General features: G+C 37.0%; 1 protein-coding gene across 1 annotated transcript in view; it reads right to left on the minus strand.

The window, feature by feature from the left end:
* Positions 1-1,785: 1,785 nt before the first annotated feature.
* Positions 1,786-21,775, minus strand: part of ABCA5 (ATP binding cassette subfamily A member 5) — a 74,250-nt gene continuing 54,260 nt past the window's right edge. The window contains exons 24-39 of the mRNA XM_060645567.3: positions 19,543-19,713; positions 17,978-18,091; positions 17,447-17,581; positions 15,891-15,965; positions 15,052-15,143; positions 12,849-12,975; positions 12,419-12,536; positions 12,231-12,322; positions 11,051-11,226; positions 10,158-10,233; positions 9,938-10,032; positions 8,840-8,959; positions 7,571-7,720; positions 7,110-7,189; positions 5,986-6,041; positions 1,786-5,475 (exon numbers count right to left, since the gene is read on the minus strand). Of these exons, the coding sequence (XP_060501550.2) occupies positions 5,368-5,475; positions 5,986-6,041; positions 7,110-7,189; positions 7,571-7,720; positions 8,840-8,959; positions 9,938-10,032; positions 10,158-10,233; positions 11,051-11,226; positions 12,231-12,322; positions 12,419-12,536; positions 12,849-12,975; positions 15,052-15,143; positions 15,891-15,965; positions 17,447-17,581; positions 17,978-18,091; positions 19,543-19,713 (1,785 nt within the window). The 3' untranslated portion in view covers positions 1,786-5,367. The remainder of the gene's footprint in view (positions 5,476-5,985; positions 6,042-7,109; positions 7,190-7,570; positions 7,721-8,839; positions 8,960-9,937; positions 10,033-10,157; positions 10,234-11,050; positions 11,227-12,230; positions 12,323-12,418; positions 12,537-12,848; positions 12,976-15,051; positions 15,144-15,890; positions 15,966-17,446; positions 17,582-17,977; positions 18,092-19,542; positions 19,714-21,775) is intronic.

Genomic DNA, 21,775 nt, shown 5'->3' on the forward strand with positions numbered 1-21,775 from the left:
TGCCCAGTTTTCTGAATCTTTTCACTCCTTTTCCATCACGTACCATGGCTTCTTAACATTTATACGTGACATCGTATGGGCCGCTGCTTTTTTTAACGTTTCTAGGCGCTATCTTAGCAGCGTGTTCACCCCGCCTGGGGTTCTTGCCAGGGAGTCAAAAACGCTGCATGCCCGAACAGTGCTCCCAAGTAGTCTTTCTTATCTGACTTTATGTTCAGCACCACTCCTTCAAGTATCCTCAGAATCCAATCCAATGTACGCTCTCCTAGCTCCTGTGGGTGTGTGTGGCCAAGTACTACGGCTCCCGTGTGGCACTGCCCCTTTCCCCTCTCAGCAAGCCCAGCACAATCTGGCCAAGTAATTTTATGACTTAACCTTGTCGGCTGTAGTCAACAAAAAGAAAATATCAACTACATAATAATTACACAGGAAGAATAGTTTGGTGAAAAAACATTACTAGCCAATACATAAACAAGAGAATTAGCATTCAGTATCTTCTCTTACAACTATGTGAAAGACTTCATATTAATAGGTAAGAATTGGATAAACGGATCCAAAATAAGGATGTCATCCTGTTAGTAGAGAATTACAAACCGAAAGGGAAAATAAAATGGCAACCCGAGTGAGGGATTCATTTAGCTAGTCTCTGAGAAGGGAACAGTACAGTCACAACATGGAACTTGAAAAATCCTATTATGAATTTCAGGGAAAACTAACGATAAAACTTAAGCGACATCTTGTCTTAGAGAAAAAATATTGGGTTGCAAAAACCTGAAACTTAGGGCACAGTTGAAAGCTCAAGGTCAAAGCTTGAACATAAACGAAGGGCCACCTGGACAGTTGCCGGCTTACTCTTTGAAGGTAGATCCAGATTTTATGTTCATACTAGCATTTAGTTGACTTCTAAATGGATAGCCCGTTATCCGTTCCAATCATTAAATGAGTAACCTAACCAGCATCCACATCTTAATTTCAAGTTATCAAGGTGAACTTTGGTGCCCTGAGACAACCCTTTTACTGGTAAATGTGTAACCCTGGGCAGACATGTGTAGAGATGGTGAAAAAAAAAAAATTACAAGTTATTGTGTTGATACTTTTTGGAATCCTGCATTTATTTATGTACGTGGGGGAACAAACCGAATCATGTAGTTTTGTGTATATTGTCCATTTTTAAGATGCTTGAAATTAAGTTTATTTGCTTAATTTTAAAAAAGGCGATTAATTCGATTTGCAAGCTTAGGTTCTTGGGAAGAAGTTGTCCATTACATTTAAAATCTTGTCTGTGTTTGGGAGAACCAAAGTTATTCAAAAATTCTTAGGAAACTGATAAATATATAAGCAGTGTCAAGTATGTGGGAATAACTCAGTCTGTTCAATGTAATAAAACATAAGTGAAAGTGATTGCCTTGTAATTTTACAAAATAGGTTTGAGACAAAAAGATCTACAAGAATACCTAGTTTACACTTAAAATATGAATGTGAATTGAGGCGCCTGGGTGGCTCAATTGGTCAAGCGTCCAACTCTTAATCTCAGCTCAGGTCATGATCTCAAGGTTTTGTGAGTTCGAGCCTGTCAGGCTCTGTACTAACAGCACAGAGCCTGCTTGGGATTCTCTCTTCCTCTCTCTCTCTCTCTGCCCCTCCCCAGCTCACATACACACTCTCTCTCTCAAACATTAAAAAAATATAGGAATGTGAATTAAAACACAAGTAACTGTCAATCTTCCTTCTGTACTTGAAAACTCCCAACAGATACTCAAAAAATAATTGCTAACAACTTTAGTGCCAGTTTTTTTCCTTCATTTTTAATGAGTCGCTCATTCATTTATCAACACGAAATGACAAAAAATCCATTTTAGTATACAAAATGAAAGGTTATCTTAAATTTTCAGTTCTTAAAGCTTATTATTGATAGTATTTATTTTTCTTAAAGAGTAGCACTGAGAATTACATATATCACATCATGAATAAAAAATAAGTAAACTTTTACCTTATAAGAATAGCTGATATAAAAATTATTCACCTGAGAATAAATTCTTTCACTGTACGTAACACGTTCTTTCAGGAGAGAAAATGAAAAGTTGGTATTAGCAACATTAAAAATACATTAAGGATAAGCATTCCTATTTTGCAAAAATTAATGCCTACTTAGGTATTATATGAAAATACAGTATAGTGTTTCATCAAATTCATAGTACAATCAGAATAAAATGTATGACCAACAGAACAACAATAAAAACAAGGACAACGCTGACCCTAAGTAGACTTAATTGTGCTCCGATAAAAGTGTCAGTACCACTAGCAAAGCATTTGTGCTATTATATTATATGGGTATTGATCTTCCTCTACTGGACTGTATGACCTTACAGGGCCAAAATGGATGGTCATCCTTTCATCCAAAGAACCCACTGGCTTGAAAGACAGTCACTAAAATGTCTGTTGAATTAAATTACTCTAAAAATATTTTAATGATTAAAATTTAAGTACTGACTTAAGGCAGTCTGTGCCCATTTAAAAGAAAAATGTTAAAGAAAACCTACGGCTTTTGTTGTTCTCTACTGAAAACTGGAAAAAAAAGAAAAATCAAGAGCCCACAAAGTGAAACATAAAATACACTCATTGTAATGTTTTCACTGCTACCATCTGTTTAGTCCCTAACAGCTGCACACAGAGGTTTGCCTTATTAGTCAGTAAACGGAGTCACTCAGTGAAGTCCAGGGTTTAGTTTAACATTTTATTGTAGATGGAAAGTATAAACTAGGTGATGCTGTTTTACCCAAATTTTGCCTAATGTATGTATTTATGCACATGTGTTATTGGTATGGGAAAAAAATTTAGATCAGTAATTTAAGAATGTTCAAAAACACAAACGGTACACTAGAAAGAAAAACAGACTTCCTATTTAACTTTCTGTCTCCTTTTCTTCACCCCACTTGCCCTGGCTTTCCTAAATATTAGTTAAATTCTACTTCTGGAATTTAAATAAAAACTTTTAAAAAATTATACTTTTGAATAGGGAAGATTTTACTACTGTGAAAAAGGGAAAACACTCCTACAAATAATTTAATTCATAACCAAAATATATTCACTCTGTGTAAAAAGTAAAAAATTAATTCGTGTCTTTTCGAGAAAATGCTTACAAGCGCACAACAGTAAAGTAACCGAACAAACGTAACAGATAAGAACTTGATTACAACTACTCAGCGTAACCTCACCTCTCATTTTCCTTTCCATCAGTCACATATTCACAGATGCGAAGCAAACATGACGAAATCAGTGTGCAGAAGGAGGTAATGCTCTATGTTGGCCACACTCCTTAAAATTACACACTTTCCTCAGTAGGGTCAGGTTCTAAGAAACTACCTTTTCAGCGACTGTCCTGGCAAACTGCAGATTGTTCTGTCTCTTGCATGGAGTTGCAGTGCTCCAGGCAACACGTAGCTACAAAAACATACCCCCAATAAAGAAGACCCTGGGTATTTATATCAACACTAGATACTGAAAGGTATCTCCCCAAATTTACGGCACCATTTAGCGATGACTTGCTGAGAAAATGTAACGTGCTATTTATTATCCACAAAAATAAAGATCTTCTTTCCAATGTGTGTTGAGCTGTATTCATCATGCAGGACTAAAGTTCAGTAAAAGTTACAACTTTTACTAAAGATGCAAAAGTGAGATCCTCAGGTGAAGAATCCAAACGCTTGATATTATGAGGCAAGCGGCTGTCAGTTCCTGATAGAACATTAGAAGCTGGTGCCGACTAAATCTTACGTGGAGAGATAACTTCGTCGTGGGTTGTAAAATCCAAGCAGAGATCGTGAGACAGCCCATTGAGATCAGGGACAAGACCTCAGAGATAGCTTGAAACGCAGGCATCTTTAGGAATGTGTACAGCCAAACAGTAGGTAAAGTATCAGTCACGCACCTTGTGCTGAGAAAGGAACACTATTTTAAATCAGCCGCTAGAGCCTAAAACCACAGATGTCTTATGACACAGGAGTGTGAAAAGTTGATTAAGTTTACCTAAGTAAATAATTAATATTATTTCATTAAAGGGTCTGGCTATTTAAAGTAACTCAGTACCAAATTCTTCTGTCATGGCTGTTGATTTTTAAGATTCTCTGTAATGCAATAATCATACTCCCAATACATTTTTTAAATGTATTTAAGTTAATACTTTCATTCATCTGGTTGAAACAGAATATCAGCTAGTATTATTTATACTATATTATACCTAGAGTCCACACATGAGTTCTACAAAGAAGTATTTCCAAGATTATATCGACAATAACCTTACTTCAACTGATAGAGTGAAATTCTGGTTTCTCATTAAAGTAAATTATGTATAGTTTGCTTCTAATCCTTAACTTAATCCCCCAAAGTTTATTTATCTCCCACCAAAGTGGGAGAATCTGAGGTGAGGTACTAAATAAATCTATACAGATACACTTTAAAACTCTATAAAGGTTCAAATAATAAAGTTTACCAACAAAAATGATCACCCAGCAAATTATTTTATTCTATAATAAAATAAAATGTGCCCTTTGAGAGAAAGCGGACCAAAAAATTTATCTATGCCATGAGGGGTGCGGGAAAAGGTATGGCTGATTCTTCCAACTGTACAGATGATGTCGTTTCTAACTGGCATCAGTCTATTACATAATAAAATTCTAGACACAGCCTTCTTTTAATTACAACGAAAACCACTGGGAATTTTATGGTAAGCATTCAAATACCTGAAGCCCGATGTCTAACATCACCTAATAGAACGAGGTCTCATTTCCTTCAGATGGTGGATGAGTGCCACCTAGTGGAAGGCCCCTCTATCTGCGTGGAGACTGCCCAATGTTTACTTAGCTTCCAGGGATGCCAACTTCCACTCAAAGTTTCTTTAGAAATTAAAAAGGAGAAGCAAGGAACTTCTGCTTTGTATCTTCTTTTTTGTAAATCATTTATGCATTAGTTTTTTACTTAGACTGGGATACTATATACTTACAGAAAAAGAGGGTATAAATTTAAAAATAAAGATAACTTACAAATAAAATTATTCTATCACTATTTCTTTAAATCATAAATTTAGAAGTACTGTTTTTTGAAAGGTAAAAAAGTAAATATCCAACCTCACATATAGACTGCAGTTCAACAGACTTCGTGTACAAACATGCAGTTTCAATAATTTATACACAAGTTTTATTTGAAGAAAAGCAAAACACACAACCACAGCATTTCAATTAAGGAACTCAGGAAAATCTCAAGTGCTTCCATGGTTCTTCAGTCACCATTCAAATAATACACCCTTAAACCAAAGTTAAAAATAAAGTAAACAAGAAATAAATTCAGTTAAGCAGACTGAACAATACATATTCAAAATACTACTCTGTCTTCCTGTGTTCTTTCCCACCACAGTGTGCTGTTTAAAGTTCCACAACTATTATCTTCTTCCTCTTGTTCTTTAGTGAGTTCTACAAAAACCTAAACGAAAGTAAATAAATGAATATGGTATTCTGTATCACAATCATCTCAAAGAATTTTTTAATTAAATCAGAAACAGTATAAGGCTACATCCAAATACTTTAACCATTCAAGATCAAGAGATATATTGGTATATTACTTAAGCAGAATAACCTCCATTAATCACCTAAAGAGATGAATGCTGTGAGGACTAATAGATATTTTTGATTAATATATGGAAACGGCACTGTCATGAAAAATAATTTATAAATATTTAAGCAATGTAACTATAGATATAGGAAATACCATCAACAACACTCATTTTCTTTACTGAAGAAAAAATATTGAGCTGTTCAAAATAAGCAGATGGAGAACCTGGAGTTTTTTGAAATTATACAGTTTAGGTCGACCGTGTAATAATTTTGTCTCTGGTTCACACGCACCCTCCCCCTCTCCAATATAAATCTAAACAATTAGATATTAGACACTTTCTTCTATAAAAGAATTTTTAAAAATTTAACTTTATAGTACCTGTTCCAGTGTTGCTTGAGAAAAGCTATATTCTTCAATGGCAAAAGTATGTTTAGCTATTAAAATATGAAAATATTTTACTGATTAACATTTTAAAATAAAAATGGCAGTTACTACTAAGTGGTTAACCACCCGTTTAAAAAAATTTTTTTTCTGTCATCAACTCATTTAAATTTGAAGCTGCCAAAACACGTTCCTCTTCTCTCTGGTCTCCTCAGGCCCCCAGCTGGCCCACAGCCACACCTGCGAAGCACCACACCTGCGAGGTGACCTGCCTCGCTCACCTGCCTCGCTCACCTGCCTCTTCTAAGCAGCTCCCTCCGGTTTACCCCGCCTTCTCCCTCACTATGCCTTTTCTCAGGCCTGCTCTGGCGCCCTGCTCTCTACCTTTCGTTCCCCAATTTCCATCACAGCCTGTTCTGAACTTCGTGAACTAGACCCTGGTCACTGTTCCTATGTCCATATACTTTCTAATATTTATTTCAGATCCTCTTGCAATCTGATCTACTACCAAATTTTCTGGTTTTCTTATTCATTCCTGTCGTGGAATTCTCCCCAAGCAGTACGGAGGTGGTTTCATAGTTTATACATTCCATAAAACAACCTGTACACGAATACCTGCCCCATCCAGGAGTTCACCTCTCTCCACTTGCTACCAGGATAGCTTCTTCCTACCAACAACTTATTTTTAAAAATGCCAAGTTTCAACAAGCTTCATTAAAGCTTTTAGGAATGTCCACATTCCTACGCTATGAATTTTCCTCTCCTGTCTCCTGTTGCCACTGGAGTCTTGCTACCATTGCTACTTCTAAGGCCTGATACAAAGTGAGAATTCAGTGTTCTGGAATGAACCACTGAGTGCTAATTAAGCTAAACTTTCTCACAGATGCAATGTGAAAAACTGTAGTGATGTCGACTAAAACAGTAAAAGATTTACACTACGATATAGCTGATGTACCAAACCTCTACAACGTTAGCATTTACCTACATCTTAGATTAAACTAATAAAGGGTTATCTCTTTATTTACAATGGCTTCTATAATAAGCAGTCCCAATTTTCAAACTTTGTAAGTAAAATTCTTTTATGATTTGAAAGCTACCTTGCCATGTTTTTCAAATCTTACCTTCTTCCAGCTTAGAAAAAGACTGTGCAAGGGATGGAACATCTTCCTTAGGAATCTTATAAGCCAAAATAGAAGAAAAACTGAAAACAGATAAAATATAGAAAAATTTAAAAATGACGACTAATATGTTCTAAAGTTCAAGCTCTTTAAAGTTTAAAATCAAACTCCAATGATTTATTTTGATGCATATTTAGATAAACACTGTTTTAAATCTTAAAATATTTCCACGCAAAACAACTCTCTTATTACCACTGATATGAGAAATTTAAAAAGTTTAAATATTATTGAAAATTGCAAGATCTAATACTAAATAGATATAAAACTGCAGTCATCACACTGCATTAGTTCACTACTGGTGATAATAACAGACTTTTTTTTCCCTAATCCTTAATACAATAGCCAAGTTTTAATGATTATTTATTGCTCTACAAAACAAACAAACAAATTTTAAAAATCTTTACCTCTCCTGACGGCTTGCATTTGGGAAAATATACTGAATTTCTCTTTGAAGGCGGTCTACTTCTAGGTTTTCCACCCATTCCTTTAACTTAATTTCCAAAAAGTAGCCTTTTCCAAATTTACTCTTCAGATGCTGGACGGTCCCAATACACCTATAGTTATTTTTAAAAGAAAACTCAGACTTAAGATGACTTGACAGTTTCAAAGTATGATTTCTCACTTAAAGGATGATTTAAATTAAATGTTTATAATGGAATACTTTTAGATTTATAGACAAGTTGCAAATATAATACAGTCTCCATACACCCCTCAACCAGTTTCAACTTCCTTAATATTATGATCTTATATTACCATGGCACATTTGTCAAAATTAAGAAACCAATATTGGTTAATATTACTATTAACTTTATATTTGATTTTATTTGGATTGCACCCGTTTTTCCACTCATGTCCTTTTTTCTGTTCTAGGATCTATCCGGGATACACAGTGCACTTAGTTATCATGTCTCCTTAGACCCCACTGGTCTGTGACTTTCTTAATCTTTCCTTCTTTTTCACCTTTGACAGTTTTGAGAATTGGTCAAGTGTTTCAACTGGGAATAGTCTGATTATTTTTCTCAGAATTAGACAGGAGTTACGGGTTTTTGGAGAAAATGCCGTGGAGCAAGAGTACCTTTCTTATCACATCGTATCAGGGGTACATGATAGCCACGTGACACTGCTCTACTGTGTGGTTACCACTGTCCCCTTCCCATACGTTAGAAGAGACTGGTTAAATCACACTACTTTCGGGAGGTGGAAGACTGAGATCCGCTTCCTGGAGGAGGCAGTATTTCCATATACTGTTTAGAATCTTTCTGTAAGGAAAATTTGCTCTCCTTCCACATTAATTTATTTATTCAGCCACTTATTTATAGGAGTATCAACATGAATTATAAATGTATTTATTTATTTAATATTTTTTATAAGTGTATTTATTTATACTTTGGGTTACAACCCCATACAATGCCTAGCAATCTTTTAAAATAACAGATATCATGCATGAAAAATAACATTCCAAGTTGCTGAATCATTAAGCCAATTACAAATGCAAAGTAGTCATTTTTTGGAAATAAACCAACATATTTTCAAGTAATTCTATAGAAAGCTAACTGATTCAAAAACTCAAATAAGGATACTTTTTTTAGCATTTACATTTATTATTGTAAGTTTTTGAAACGGTTATTCAAAATCTACCCCCCACCCAAATGGCATGCCCTTCAGACATTTACCGTAACTGCCCAGATACCATGATAGCCACTCGGTCACAGACAGCCTCTGCTTCTTCCATATAATGAGTGGTCAGAATAGCAGCCCGCTTTTTGTTTTTAAATGCAGTTCGAATTGCTCGCCTATAAAACATAAGTAAAATAAACAGAGAAAAGCAAACGAATGCTAATGAAAATCCAACTCTCTGGTTAATTAAAATTTATCAAATATCAACTGCTGTAGTGAATATACACTGCCCAACTATGATTCTTCTAATTTATTTTCCTTTATTTTGGAAAGTTTGTCAAATAAACAGAAACTCCATGATTTCAAATATTTCTCTGCATTAAAAAATAAATTATAAAATTTGATGCTTTTTCACATTTTAACAAAAATTGCCATAGAATCATAAGGAAAACTTAATATGCATCTCTACACCAAACCTCACATTTTATAGACATGGAAATCTAGGCTCAAAAAGTTGGCCAACTAATTAGCACCATGAATTCCTAAGAGTTCCAACATAAATTCAAGCCAATGTTATTATGAGAATTATAATTTATATGTTAAATGACTAGGAAAAAAATCTTTTAAAGGCTATTCAGAAAGCAGTACTCTTTATTTGAATAATTACCCATATACTCATTTTTGTTCTGGAATAAATAAAATATTACTAATATTTCATGAAAGTATGAAGTATGATAAAGTTTGAAAGTTCATGGGATTCTCCAGAAATCAAAATATTCAATTTTTAATTATCATTTTGCCATTTGCATAGGATTTTAACTCAGTGTGAATATGTATATATAAATAACACAAAACCATTAATTATAATAAAGTATTCTTTTACTCCAAAGTATGATACAGTTTAATGCGCCCCCAGTGTCTTTATTAGTTTTCTTTATTTTTGAGAGGCAGAGAGAGAGACAGAGCATGAGTGGGGGAGGGGCAGAGAGAGAGGGAGACACAGAATCTGAAGCAGCCTCCAGGCTCTGAGCATAGAGCCCAACGCGGGGCCAAACTCACAAACCGTGAGATCATGACCTGAGCTGAAGTCGGATGCTCAACCAACCGAGCCACCCAGATGCCCCTGTCCCAAGTGTCTCTAATGTCATACTCACCACATGTGCTGTTTGGCTTTAGGGTCCATACCCGTAGATGGTTCATCTAGCAGAGTAATGGGAGGGTTCCCCAGCATACTCAGGGAAAAACACAACTAGATAGAAAGGAAAGAGGCGGAGGGGGACTAATAAGCCTTCACATAAGAAATTTGATCAAGACAGTATCAGGCTCTAAACTGATCAATAAAACATACACGTATCTGTTGTTCAATAAAAGTACCTTTCGCTTGATTCCTGCAGGTAGTTTCTTTACAGTTTTCTGAAGATGTTCTTTTAAATCAAGTGCATTCGTTATCCTGCAAAATAGGTAATACAAAATGAGTGTATTATCAGTCATTGTTTGTGATCATTCACAGTCTTTTTTCTAGAACACTCGGTTGAAGGGGTGCCTGAGTGGCTCAGGAGGTTGAGCATCTGGCTCTTGATTCAAGTGATGATTTCAGAGTTTGTGGGATCAAGCCCCACATCCGGCTCTGCTTGGGATTCTTTCTCTCCCTAGCTCTCTGCCCCTCCCCCACTCCTGTGCATGCACACACACACGTGTTCTCTCTCTCAAACACAGATAAACATTAAAAACAAACAAACAAAAAGAACACTCAGCTGAAGCTTACTATATAATTAGACCTCTAATTTACATCATTTTAAACAAATTACTATCTTGACAAAAAGGTTCACTTTAAAATAAGTTTCGGGGCATCTGGGTAGCTCAGTTGCTTAAACATCTAACTTTGGCTCAGGTCACGATCTCACAGTTTGTGAATTTAAGCCCCGCATCAAGCTTTCTGCTATCAGCACAGAGCCCGCTTGGATCCTCTGTCCCCCTCTCTCTGCCTTCCCCCATTTGTGCACGAATGTGCTTTCTCTCAAGATAAACATTAAAAAAATCTAATTAAAATAAATTTCATGACATTTATAGGCACATTCATTCTGTAATGAGAAACAGAAAAATTACCTTTTTATTTTCGTAACTATCATAATTCTGTAAAGAATATATGAAAAAGTAATGACCATTTTCAATGAAAAGTGTGATCCACAAAAATGTCTTTAAAAATTAAACTTTTAAAATGTGAACTGTACACCTTTCTCTGGGTAATAAAAAGGTTCCAATTTTACCGATTTATGATTTCTTTCACGTCACTCGTGCTCATTCCTTTTACAGCTCCGTAAATTTCAAAATGTTCCTGCAATGTGATGTCTGGCCACAGTGGGTTTATCTGAGGACAGTATCCCATATACTTAATGGAATCATCATCTTCAGTTGGGTCTGAAGAATAATCTCCTAGAAATACCTACAGAAATACAAACCAATTTTAAATAACTTTTTGCTTAATTTACATTGTAAAGGAATTGGTAGGTGAAATTAATTCAAACTCCTTCCTAGAATCAAGGTAATAGTAAGTCAAATTTTTATTCCTTCCGATGGCGAAAGGACATACATAGCTAAGTCAGAGTTCAGTGACATGGCCCAATGGGGCGATTAGCTTGACTGATGGGGCACCTGGGTGACTCAGTCAGTTACGCGTCCGACTTCGGCTCAGGTCATGATTTCACAGTTTGTGAGTTCGAGCCCCGCATCAGGCTCTGTGCTGAGAGCTCAGAGCCTGGACCCTGCTTCAGATTCTATGTCTCCTTTTCTCTCTGACCCCCCTCTCCCACTTGTGCTCTGTCTCTCTCTCGCAAAAATAAATAAATGTAAAAAACAAATAAAAAGAAGCAGGAATGCGGCTTGATTGAAAAGGTAAACTCCAATTGTAACTAGGATGATCAAGGGACCTCACTGGAAGGTGACCTCTGAGCCATGCAGGTAAGCAAATTTCACTGTTTGGATTTCTTCTGGGTAAGGAATACCCAATATAAGGAACCGCTAGAGCAAAAACCCAAAGAAAAGAGCATGCTTGGCATTTTCCAGGAAATCAATGGGCCAGAGCAGAAGACAGGATCAGACAGTGTTGTGGTTTCCACAAAGTGGTGATAGGCTACAATCAAAGGCTAACTGATGGCAGGGTCAATATTAGCTCCAAATCTCCTGAAGTTAGTAAGATGGCTTTCCACTAAATTGGTGGACAAATCCCCCACGCAAGTAATAATCATAAAAGCAAAAATAACGTCTGTGCGTGTATCTGCATGTGTGAAAATTTTACGTTATTTTCAAAGATAACCAAAAATATTATAATTTGATCAAGTTATACTAAAAAATTACTACTGAAAACATTAGATCCTAGTCTGTCATTAAGAAACTTACTGTAATTAAAAACGTAAATCATAGCATCTCCCACACCCTCATATACCGTACCTGGCCTGAAGTTGGTTCAATGTCACCAACCAGAATATTGATAATTGTGCTTTTGCCCGCACCGTTTGGACCCAGTAGCCCCAAGATCTCTCCTAAAGAAATTGAAAGAAAAATCATTGTATGTAAGTCAGACTAAAAATCAAAATTACTCTCCTGGAAAAATTACTAAAGAAAAAACAAATACCAACCTTTTTTCACACAGAAAGAGACATATTTAGTTGCTACTTTCTTTACTTTTCTTGTAAGAAGAAAATCTTTCTTGTCATCATATTCTTTATACAAACAGCTGACCATAATGGCTGGTTTCTAATAAGGAAAATAGGATTTAAAAAAAGAATAACGTATCAGATACCTATCAAGAAATGACAAGCTGTCCACAATTCATGTCCACGTATCATAAGAACTATAGTTGCTAATAAGGGGCATATTATATAAGTAAATACCCATTTGTGACTAAAATATGGACTTATTCAAAAGTAAGTAGACAAAAGTATTTTTTCAAAGCAAAGACTTTTTTTCATATAGATTCATATGAAAAGTATTCTTCAGGTTAATTCCTACACAACAGAAACTGATCACTGCACATTTAGTAAGACTTGGCGATACAGACTGAATTACCTCCTCACAACACTGGCAGCTCATTAGCTCTTTGACCTTCAGTCTTTCAGCTTTGACATCTTCATCTTCATCCTCATTGTTTGGTGGTTCTGGAGACTTCCTATTTTTGGACTTTGTTGAAAGGGTCCTAAACACATAAAGACAGTGGTTTTTCAAATAATTAAAATAGCAAGACATTCCAGCACTCCATGGAGAAAAGACTGAAAAAATATACCAACATGAGATGAGTGGTTCTCTCTGAAAGGTGGAGTCACAGAACTAGTTTCACTCACTGAAACCGTCTGGATGATGTCATCTAAACGCATTCATTCCTTCAACAATATTATTTATGATCAGTATGTGTCAGGCACTATTTCACACAAAGACAAAGAAACTAAAAAAAGGATGTATCCATGCCTCGAAGATTTTACAGCCTGGCTGCAAATGACATGACCCGGGCAGAGCAGACGTGGAGGGCTGAATTCAGAACTCATAGAAACATCAGAAAGGTAGGCAGAGAAAAAAGTGCTTCCAAGGAAGTTTTGAAGAATAAGAGAGGTAAAGAGGGAAACAGGAGTTGACATTATGGAAAACAGAAGAACAAGAGAAAAGCATAAGGAGGAAGAAGTCAATCATACTAAAGCAGCAGATTAGCTGAGTAAGTGGAGCCTACTTGATGATACACAGAGGAAGTCATTAGTCACCTTGCTGAAAACAGAATCAGCAGAGGATCAAGCGCAGAACCAGATTACAGGAGTTAAGAAGTGAAAGGGAGGTGAGGAGCTGGAGGTGGAAGTTTCTCAGCTATGAAAGTTAACAGACAGGGGACAAGAGCTAGAGGGATACAGGTTGAAATGAGATTTGTGAGTTCTGATTTCTATTACTTTGTTTTATGGGAGAAAGGTGACCGGCCCCCTCCCCCCAAAAACCCTATTTAGATCCAAAAGGGAAAGTCACAGAAAGAGAAAATAAACTGGACAGAGCAACATCTTTAAGTAGACACAATAACAAAGGCATGAATAACAGGAGAGGTACTTCTCTCTCTGGGACCAGGAAAAGGCAAAGGTGATATAAGTGTGTAAAAATTTATAATTTATAATTAAGTGCTTCTGTGTTCAGAGACGGCAAGATCATCCACTGAGAAGCAGAAAATGAAGCGAGAAGGACTGGAGAATTTGAGGACTACAAAGAAGGCTTGGGCTAACGATCGAAAAGTGGTAGGAAGAAAATGAGATAACTCGTGTTAAAACAAAGCTGAGTCTACATGGGCTAAACGTGGTGTTGGCAAGCTGCACTTTCATGTCAATTTTCTCTAGCCTGTAATTAGACTTACCAGAAGTTATGATTTTTCGCGGATGGGTAAAAGGGATACAGAAGTGGAATACAGGGTGCTGAAAAAGGGTGAAAGAGGGTGAGAGGGATGAAGCCGAACAGAGAAAAGGTGAAAAAGGCAATTAGTGGAAACATCTGAGGAACAGAAAAAAACTCAGGGGCAGAGACCACAGCAGAAAAGTCCAGTGAGACTAACAAAACAAAAAGGCCGGGAAGATGAAGTGTTCCTGGAAGCATGGGACACAGAGGAGGTGAAGCACGGTGATGGCAGGGCTCCGACCCAAATCAACATGGGACACGCAAAGTCACCAGCGTAGAGAAAGTCAGAAACTGAGGATGTTACAAAGGTTCTCTCTGCGGATGCTGATTCTCCCCCAAGACGACAGAAGGAGTAAGAACAAAGAGAAAGAAGAGCCAGATGCTAAGTCCTCAGTGGATGTGGGGAGTAGCCAGTGGTTAACAAGGACATTCACAGCAGCACTGTTCATGATGGCCAAGAGGTGGAGACAACTCAAACGTCCATCAACTGACGAATAGAGAAGTAAAGAGCGGTATCTCCATACAATGTAATACTAAGAAAAGAAAACTGTAACAAAGTACTGCTACACGCTTCAACTTGGATGAACCTTCAAAACATTACGGTAGGAGTAAAAAAAGCCAGACAAAAAGACGATCCCGTACAATTCCATTCACACGAGCGCTGAGCACTGGCAAATCTGCAACAACTAGATTAGTGGACTGTGGTTATACGTGGCTGGGTGGCATGTGGGAGACGGGCCAGTGAGGACTATAAGGATTTTGGGGGGAGTGAAGGAAATTACCTAAAACTAGATCATATACTATGTAAATACCCTAAAAACCATTAAAACAACTTAAAAAAAAAATCACCGACCTGAAAAAGGGATCCTTCCGTATCGACCTGCCTCCGTATTTTTTCTCGTAGTACCGTAAGAGGAAAATCCACAGTACGCACTGCAGGTAAGGCTGAAAGGAGAACACATAACAGCTCGTGACTGAATCTTTTTGTTTCCCTGGATCAACAGAACAAAGACCACACACATCAGGTTCCTTACCATCACCACAATAATTAATCACTATGTTCTTCACACGTCATATGAGTTAAGAATAAACTTTAAGATTTCAAGGCAGAGTTTTAGCAAAATAATCCTTCACATATTTTTCTGCCTCTGTAAAGTTCACTGGTTGTCAGCTTCATCAAATATAATCAAAGGAAAAGAGGTTGGTTTCATTTCTGAAGAAGCCAGAATCATAATTAAATAAAATTAATAACATGAAAGAGACAAGTATATTACAACGGACACTTTCAGGGGCGCCTGGGTGGCTCAGTCAGTTAAGTGTCCGACTTTGTCTCAAGTCACGGTCTCGTGGTCCATGGGCTGGAGCTCCGCGTCGGACTCTGTGCTGATGGCTCGGAGCCTGGAGCCTGCTTCGGATTCTGTGTCTCCCTCTGTCTCTCTGCCCCTCCCCCACTCACGCTCGCGCGCGCACTCTCTCTCTCTCAAAAATAAACATTCAAAAAACTAAAATGGACATAGTCAGTAAATCTATTACCACTGAAATGTACATTGACTACCGTTAACTGACACAGTTGACTCTCTGATGTACCTTCACTGTTATGCAAAGGGATAGAAACTAAAAAGAGAGTTACACACATACAACCAAACTGCTCTTAAGGTAACATGTTAACCCAACATTCTTGGTATTTCTTACCGATATAACTGCCACCAAAAGTCTATCCCATGGATTATACGTGTCCTCATTTTTTCGAATATTCTTCCAAGAAATCTAAGACAAAAAGTTTTGAAAATTTTTATGCTGCTGTGATAGGATGATATAATGGTATTTGGTCTTTGACCTGGTTCCAGGACAGAGCTTTTAACCCCCTGGGAATTTTCTGGTTTACAGAGGTGAAGGGAGCATCTTTTGTTATCTAAAATAAGCCCCTTTCAACCCAAGCTGAGTCTCTGCTACTCAGGTGACTTGGAGGATGGTGCTGGTTTCCAGGGAAACCAACCAAGTGATTACAAGGTGGGAACTTTCAGACTCATCCACTGATCAAAAGGGGAGAGGGGCTTGAAGACTGATCAACTCACTGTGCCTCAGTAATGAAACCTCCATAAAAATCTCCATAAACACAGGGCTGGGAGAGCTTCCAGGCTGGTGAATGCATCCACACCCTTGGAGGGCGGCAAGCTCCAAACTCCATGGGGACTAAAGCTTCAATACTTGGGACCCTTCTGGACGATGCCCCCCATACCTCTTAATTATTCATTTGTATATTCACTATAATAAACTGATAATAGTACAGAAAGTGTTTCCCTAAATTCTATAAACCATTATGGCAAATTACTGAACCTGTGAAGGGGTGACAGGAACATTGGATTTGCAGCCACATCAGAACCTGCAGACCCACTACTCGGATCTGGCGTGTGAAAAACGGGGGGCAAGCTTGTGGGGCTGAGTCCTTAGCCCTGAACACAGCCCCAAGTCTGCATTACCTCCAGGTGGTTAAGTGTTAGAACTGCTTTATGTGGGAAAAACTCACGCATTTGGCGTTAGAAGTGTTGTAAGTTTTCTTTTAGCTGCAACATGTAGGTATATTTAGATTAAAATGTGTTTTGTTCGGTGACGTGTATTCTCTGTGTTAGCTATTAGTATTATCAGCTATGCTTTCTACTTAGATTACAATCCTCCCCATGCCAAAAATATTTCTATCTGGGGATGTATAAATTAAACATATTAAACTGAAGCAAAAAAGAAAGTGGGGCGGGGTTAGTGAGTAGAATTAGTCAGCAATCATCCCTAAATCAGTAATTTGTCAATTAATTTTTTTCTAATCACGTGGAATTTTTCCAATTATCCAGGTTTAATAAAAGTAATTTTTATTTTTTTCTTTGAAAAAAAAGTCTCTTACACTTTATTTTCTCTCATCCCTTTATAGTACAATACATTATTTAATCCTTGACAAACTCCCCCAAAACTTACTGACTGAAGTCAGGTCATACTTAGAATTTATGTACATCTTTTTGGGAATCAAAGAACAGGGAATGGACACCATACTCCTTGTCCTTTGAGACTTACAGCTTAAAGACATGCTTGAAAAGATTTCACAGTAAACTTAAACTGCTGCTTAATAATATTCAAATCAAGTAAATAGCAGCTAAACTGATTTTTTTTTTTGTTACAATATTCAGCACAAGAACTAAGATCTCAAAGATTAGGCAGTATTTATGCTTTTCAATTATTAAAACACCTAACAGACCTACCTTTATGAAACAAATCAGACAACCTAGAAGTGGATAGATTGGAATGGCCATACAAAAGGTATAATGGAGAACAGCCGTAACTGTGTATCCCATAAAGAACGTGATTTCGGTGACTGCAATGCAAGCCAATGCTGTCTAAAGAAAGACAATGAGAAAACAAGTGAAAAAATGTTTAGCAATTTCACACAAACTCAGTTGGAAGTGTGTGCCTCAGCATTTACTATGTCTTTAATCCTCTAGTAAGACACGGAACCTGAGAGGATACTTGGCCAGGAGGCGTCAGTACACAGGGACCAGCTCTGTGCACTGGGATCCTTGCCACACAGCTGTTACATGCTTTCGGTCCCGTCCCTTCGTGGAATGGATGACGCACAAGACAAATATGCGAAAAGATGCCGGCGGCTAGCTAGCTAAGTCCGTACTCAGGAAATTCTGACACAGCAACATTATGAGTAAAATCTTGAAACAGTTCACAACTTTCAAACAAGTGCGGTCATACAAATAAGTGAAATAATACAAAACATGACTTACCACAGAATAAATAAATGACCAAAACTCTTTGGTATTCAAAATTTTTTTGAAAGTGAAAGAAGTAACATAGGTAAACAGAATGACTGATGGAACATAACCAATAAGGCAAAAAACCTGTAAAACAGAAATGTGTATTTTTATGTAAACATGTGAAAAGCTAACAGTCCATATGATCTCAAACACCAGTCATATCAAATAGTTAAAAAAAATTTTTTTTTAATGTTTTATTTATTTTTGTGTGAGAGAGAGACAGAACGTGAGCAGGGGGGGCGGCAGAGAGAGAGGCAGACACAGAATCTGAAGCAGATTCCAGGCTCCGAGCTGTCAGCATAGAGCGAGACGTGGGGCTTGAACTCATGAACCACGAGATCATGACCCGACCTGAAGTCGGAGCCCAACCAACTGAGCCACCCAGGTGCCCCAGTCATCTCAAATATTAAGGAATGATTATTCTTCAAGTTTTATTCTCAACAAATCACTCCAAAAACTGAAACTGTGGTTACCTGAGAAATCACCATGCACACTTCTCCTAAATCAATAAAACTCATACTTTTAACTAATTGTAACACAATCCTGAATAAGTAATTCACACCAAACACTATTTGTAGTTCTTTTTTATGCCAAGAAAAATGCTATCTCTAATCATTTTATTATAAAAACAAGTATAATAGCTGGTTACTACTTTATCCTTCTCAATCAACTATGAACTACCATTTCAATACACAACATTCAATACTTTGTAAATGTTTAAAAAAATCATTAATTTATAAGGCACAATTTAATATGTAAAGTCACTATAGCCTCTGGCAAAATTGATAAATTTACATTCAGCAACCCCAACCTTACTTCTGTTTTCCCTTTTTCCTAATCACTCATACAAAAGGGTCGAGCATCAGTCATGAACATGTGAACACGAATGCAAGCTATATTCTTCCTTAGTATTTTAAGCTGTATTTATAAATTTTTTTAATGTTTATTTATTTTTGAGAGAGAGAGAGAGAGAGAGAGACAGAGAGCGAGAGGAAGAGGGGCACAGAAAGAGGGAGACACAGAATCCGAAGCGGGCTCGGGGCTCTGAGCTGTCAGCACAGAGCCCAACGCGAGGCTCGAACTCATGAACTGTGAGATCATGACCTGAGCCGAAGTCGGATGCTCAACCGACTGAGCCACCCAGGCGCCCCTAAGCTGAATTTTAAATTGTGGAATAAAAGAGTTTCTTTGTGAAATTATATTCAAGCAGAGAGACAAGGAGGGCATTTGAAAGACGGACCGTTTAACTATCCCTGATTACACACCTAGCAGGGAGTCCACAGAAAAGACCACCTTAGTTTCAAGGAATTATTTTATAATAATAGTAAGTTGTGGTTTTCAAAAATCACTTATAGTAATATAAATTGCATCATCAGTATCATACACAATAATTAAAACAAATACTGGTTCTATTTTCTATAAAAAATTAATATCCAAATTACTCAACTAACTACCTGTCATGTTTATAAAGACTTAAGTTTCTTAAAATAACGTTTCATTTATAAATAGCATGAGTATAACTGATGTTAACTTACCACAGAAAGGAACTTTATAGCATAAAAATATAATCCATAATGAAATGTGAATAAACTTCCTAGCATCAAAATAAGAACAAGAAAAAATATGGGGATATCAACAATAGCTTGTCCAATCCAATATGCAGACGGTAAAAGCCCTGAAAGTTTAAGTTGAGTATAAGCTTTGATCTACAAAAAAAAAAGAGGGGAGAGGGAAAACTGATTATAATTATAAACATGTTACAAACAAAAAACTCTAGCAAATTATTGTGGAACTCTTAATTTTACATCAACAAAACAAGTCACATTCCAGGTCTCTAGGTAATAAAAGCCTTCCTACAACTAAATATAAATTCCTTTATAGTCTTTAATCTGGTCCATTATTTCTCAGATGTAGCAATTTCGACATTCAGGATCAGAATACAGTAACACAAAACTAAAATAAAGCAAATGATGTCATGGGGATTATAGCTGTGCAAACAGTAAGTAGCCAAAACACTGTTGCTTTTAAAAATCTGTGGAAATAGATGGAAAGATATGTTTAAACAGAAAATGGATTCTCTTATTTACTTTTTAAAATTTTTTTTAAGTTTATTTGTTTATTTTGAGAGAGACAGAGAGAGAGCACAAGCAGGGCAGGGGAAGAGAGGGATGCAGACAGAGGATCCAAAGCAGGCTCCATGCTGACAACAGAGAGCCCGACCCGGGGCTTGAACCCACGAACCATGAGATCACGACCTGAGCTGAAGTCAGACGCTTAACCGACTCAGTCACCCAGGTGCCCCAGATTCTCATTTTTTAATATTACCTTTCATGATAACACTAGTAAACTGCCAAGTGTCTTCTGGATTTACAGAAGGCTTTCAGCTTTAGTGGGAAGCTTTGTATTGATAATGCACTTAAGCCTTTTATAAACTCCCATGTAGTGCAAAAAGTAAGGTGTTATTACTACATTTTCACATATACCAACAGTAAACTTAAATGACTTGAGTTTCCCTAACTCTCTCATCCTCTCATTATTTAATTTGAAATTTTGAAAACCTTTTATAAATCCAAATACCTAACAATTTTATTCAGTTCATTTTTGACATCTGTAAATGCTTACACTCATAACAATGTATTATATGAAAGGGCTGGTCTTAGAGATAACAGAAGCACGGAATATAAAGTTTAGTTAAGACGGAGAGGAGGAGCCGGGGCACCTGGGTGGCTCAGGTGGTTGAGCGTCCGACTCTTACCTTCAGCTCAGGTCATGATCTCATGATTTGTGAGTATGAGTGCAGAGCCTGCTTGCGACTCTCTCTCCCTCTCTCTTCACCCCTCCCCTGCTCCTGCTCTCTCTCTCTCTCTCTCTCAAAATAAATAAACATAAAAAAAAAAAAAAAAAGACGAACAGGAGGAATGATAAAAACAAATGGACAACTTTTGTGTTCAATGAACTATAAGAACAAAAATATAAACTCCAAAATAAGTATGAAAACATAAACAAGTCAAGTAGAGTTATTTGGATAATGCATGCTTTTTGTCATTCAAATAATGCAGGTGGGAATGTAAAACAGTATATCCCCTCTGGAAAACAGTTGGGCAATTTCTTACAAAACTGAACACAGAATCACCGTATGACACTCTAGGGCATTTACCCCAGAGAAATGAAAACTCACATTCACACAAAAACCTGTACGTAAATGTTCACAGCGGTTTTATTCACAATAGGAAAAAACTGGCAACAATTCAGATTCACACCATGGAATACTACCAAAAAATAAAAAAGAATGGACTGTTGGTACATACAAACTGAGTAAATCTCCAGGGAATCATGCTGAGTCAAAAGGCCAGTCCCTCCCAAAAACATGTTGTGATGCTACATATACATTCTTGCAATACTGAAATTACAGAAAGGGAGAACAGACTGGTGGCTGCCAGAGGTCAGGGAAGGGGTGGGTGTGGGGGCTTGAAAAGGGCAATAGGAGGGATCTCTGTGGTGACAGCACTGTTCTGTACCGTGACCGTATCAATGTCAACGTCCTGGGATTTTACTATTATATGACAGTCGGACAAGATGCTATTACTGAGGTGAAGAGAGTAGGGTACACAGGATCTCGTTTTATTATTTCTTACCACCTAATACGAATCTACAATTACCTCTAAATAAATATTTGAATAAAAAAAAACATTTTAAGTTGAAACAAAAAAGAGAAAAGTGCAATTGTCTAGGAAGTTTTGTATGTGGGTGGTGTGGGGTTATGGATTT

This window comes from Panthera onca, chromosome E1 (genome assembly GCF_046562875.1).
Source record: "Panthera onca isolate mPanOnc1 chromosome E1, mPanOnc1 haplotype 2, whole genome shotgun sequence".
NCBI classification, from domain to species: domain Eukaryota; kingdom Metazoa; phylum Chordata; class Mammalia; order Carnivora; family Felidae; genus Panthera; species Panthera onca.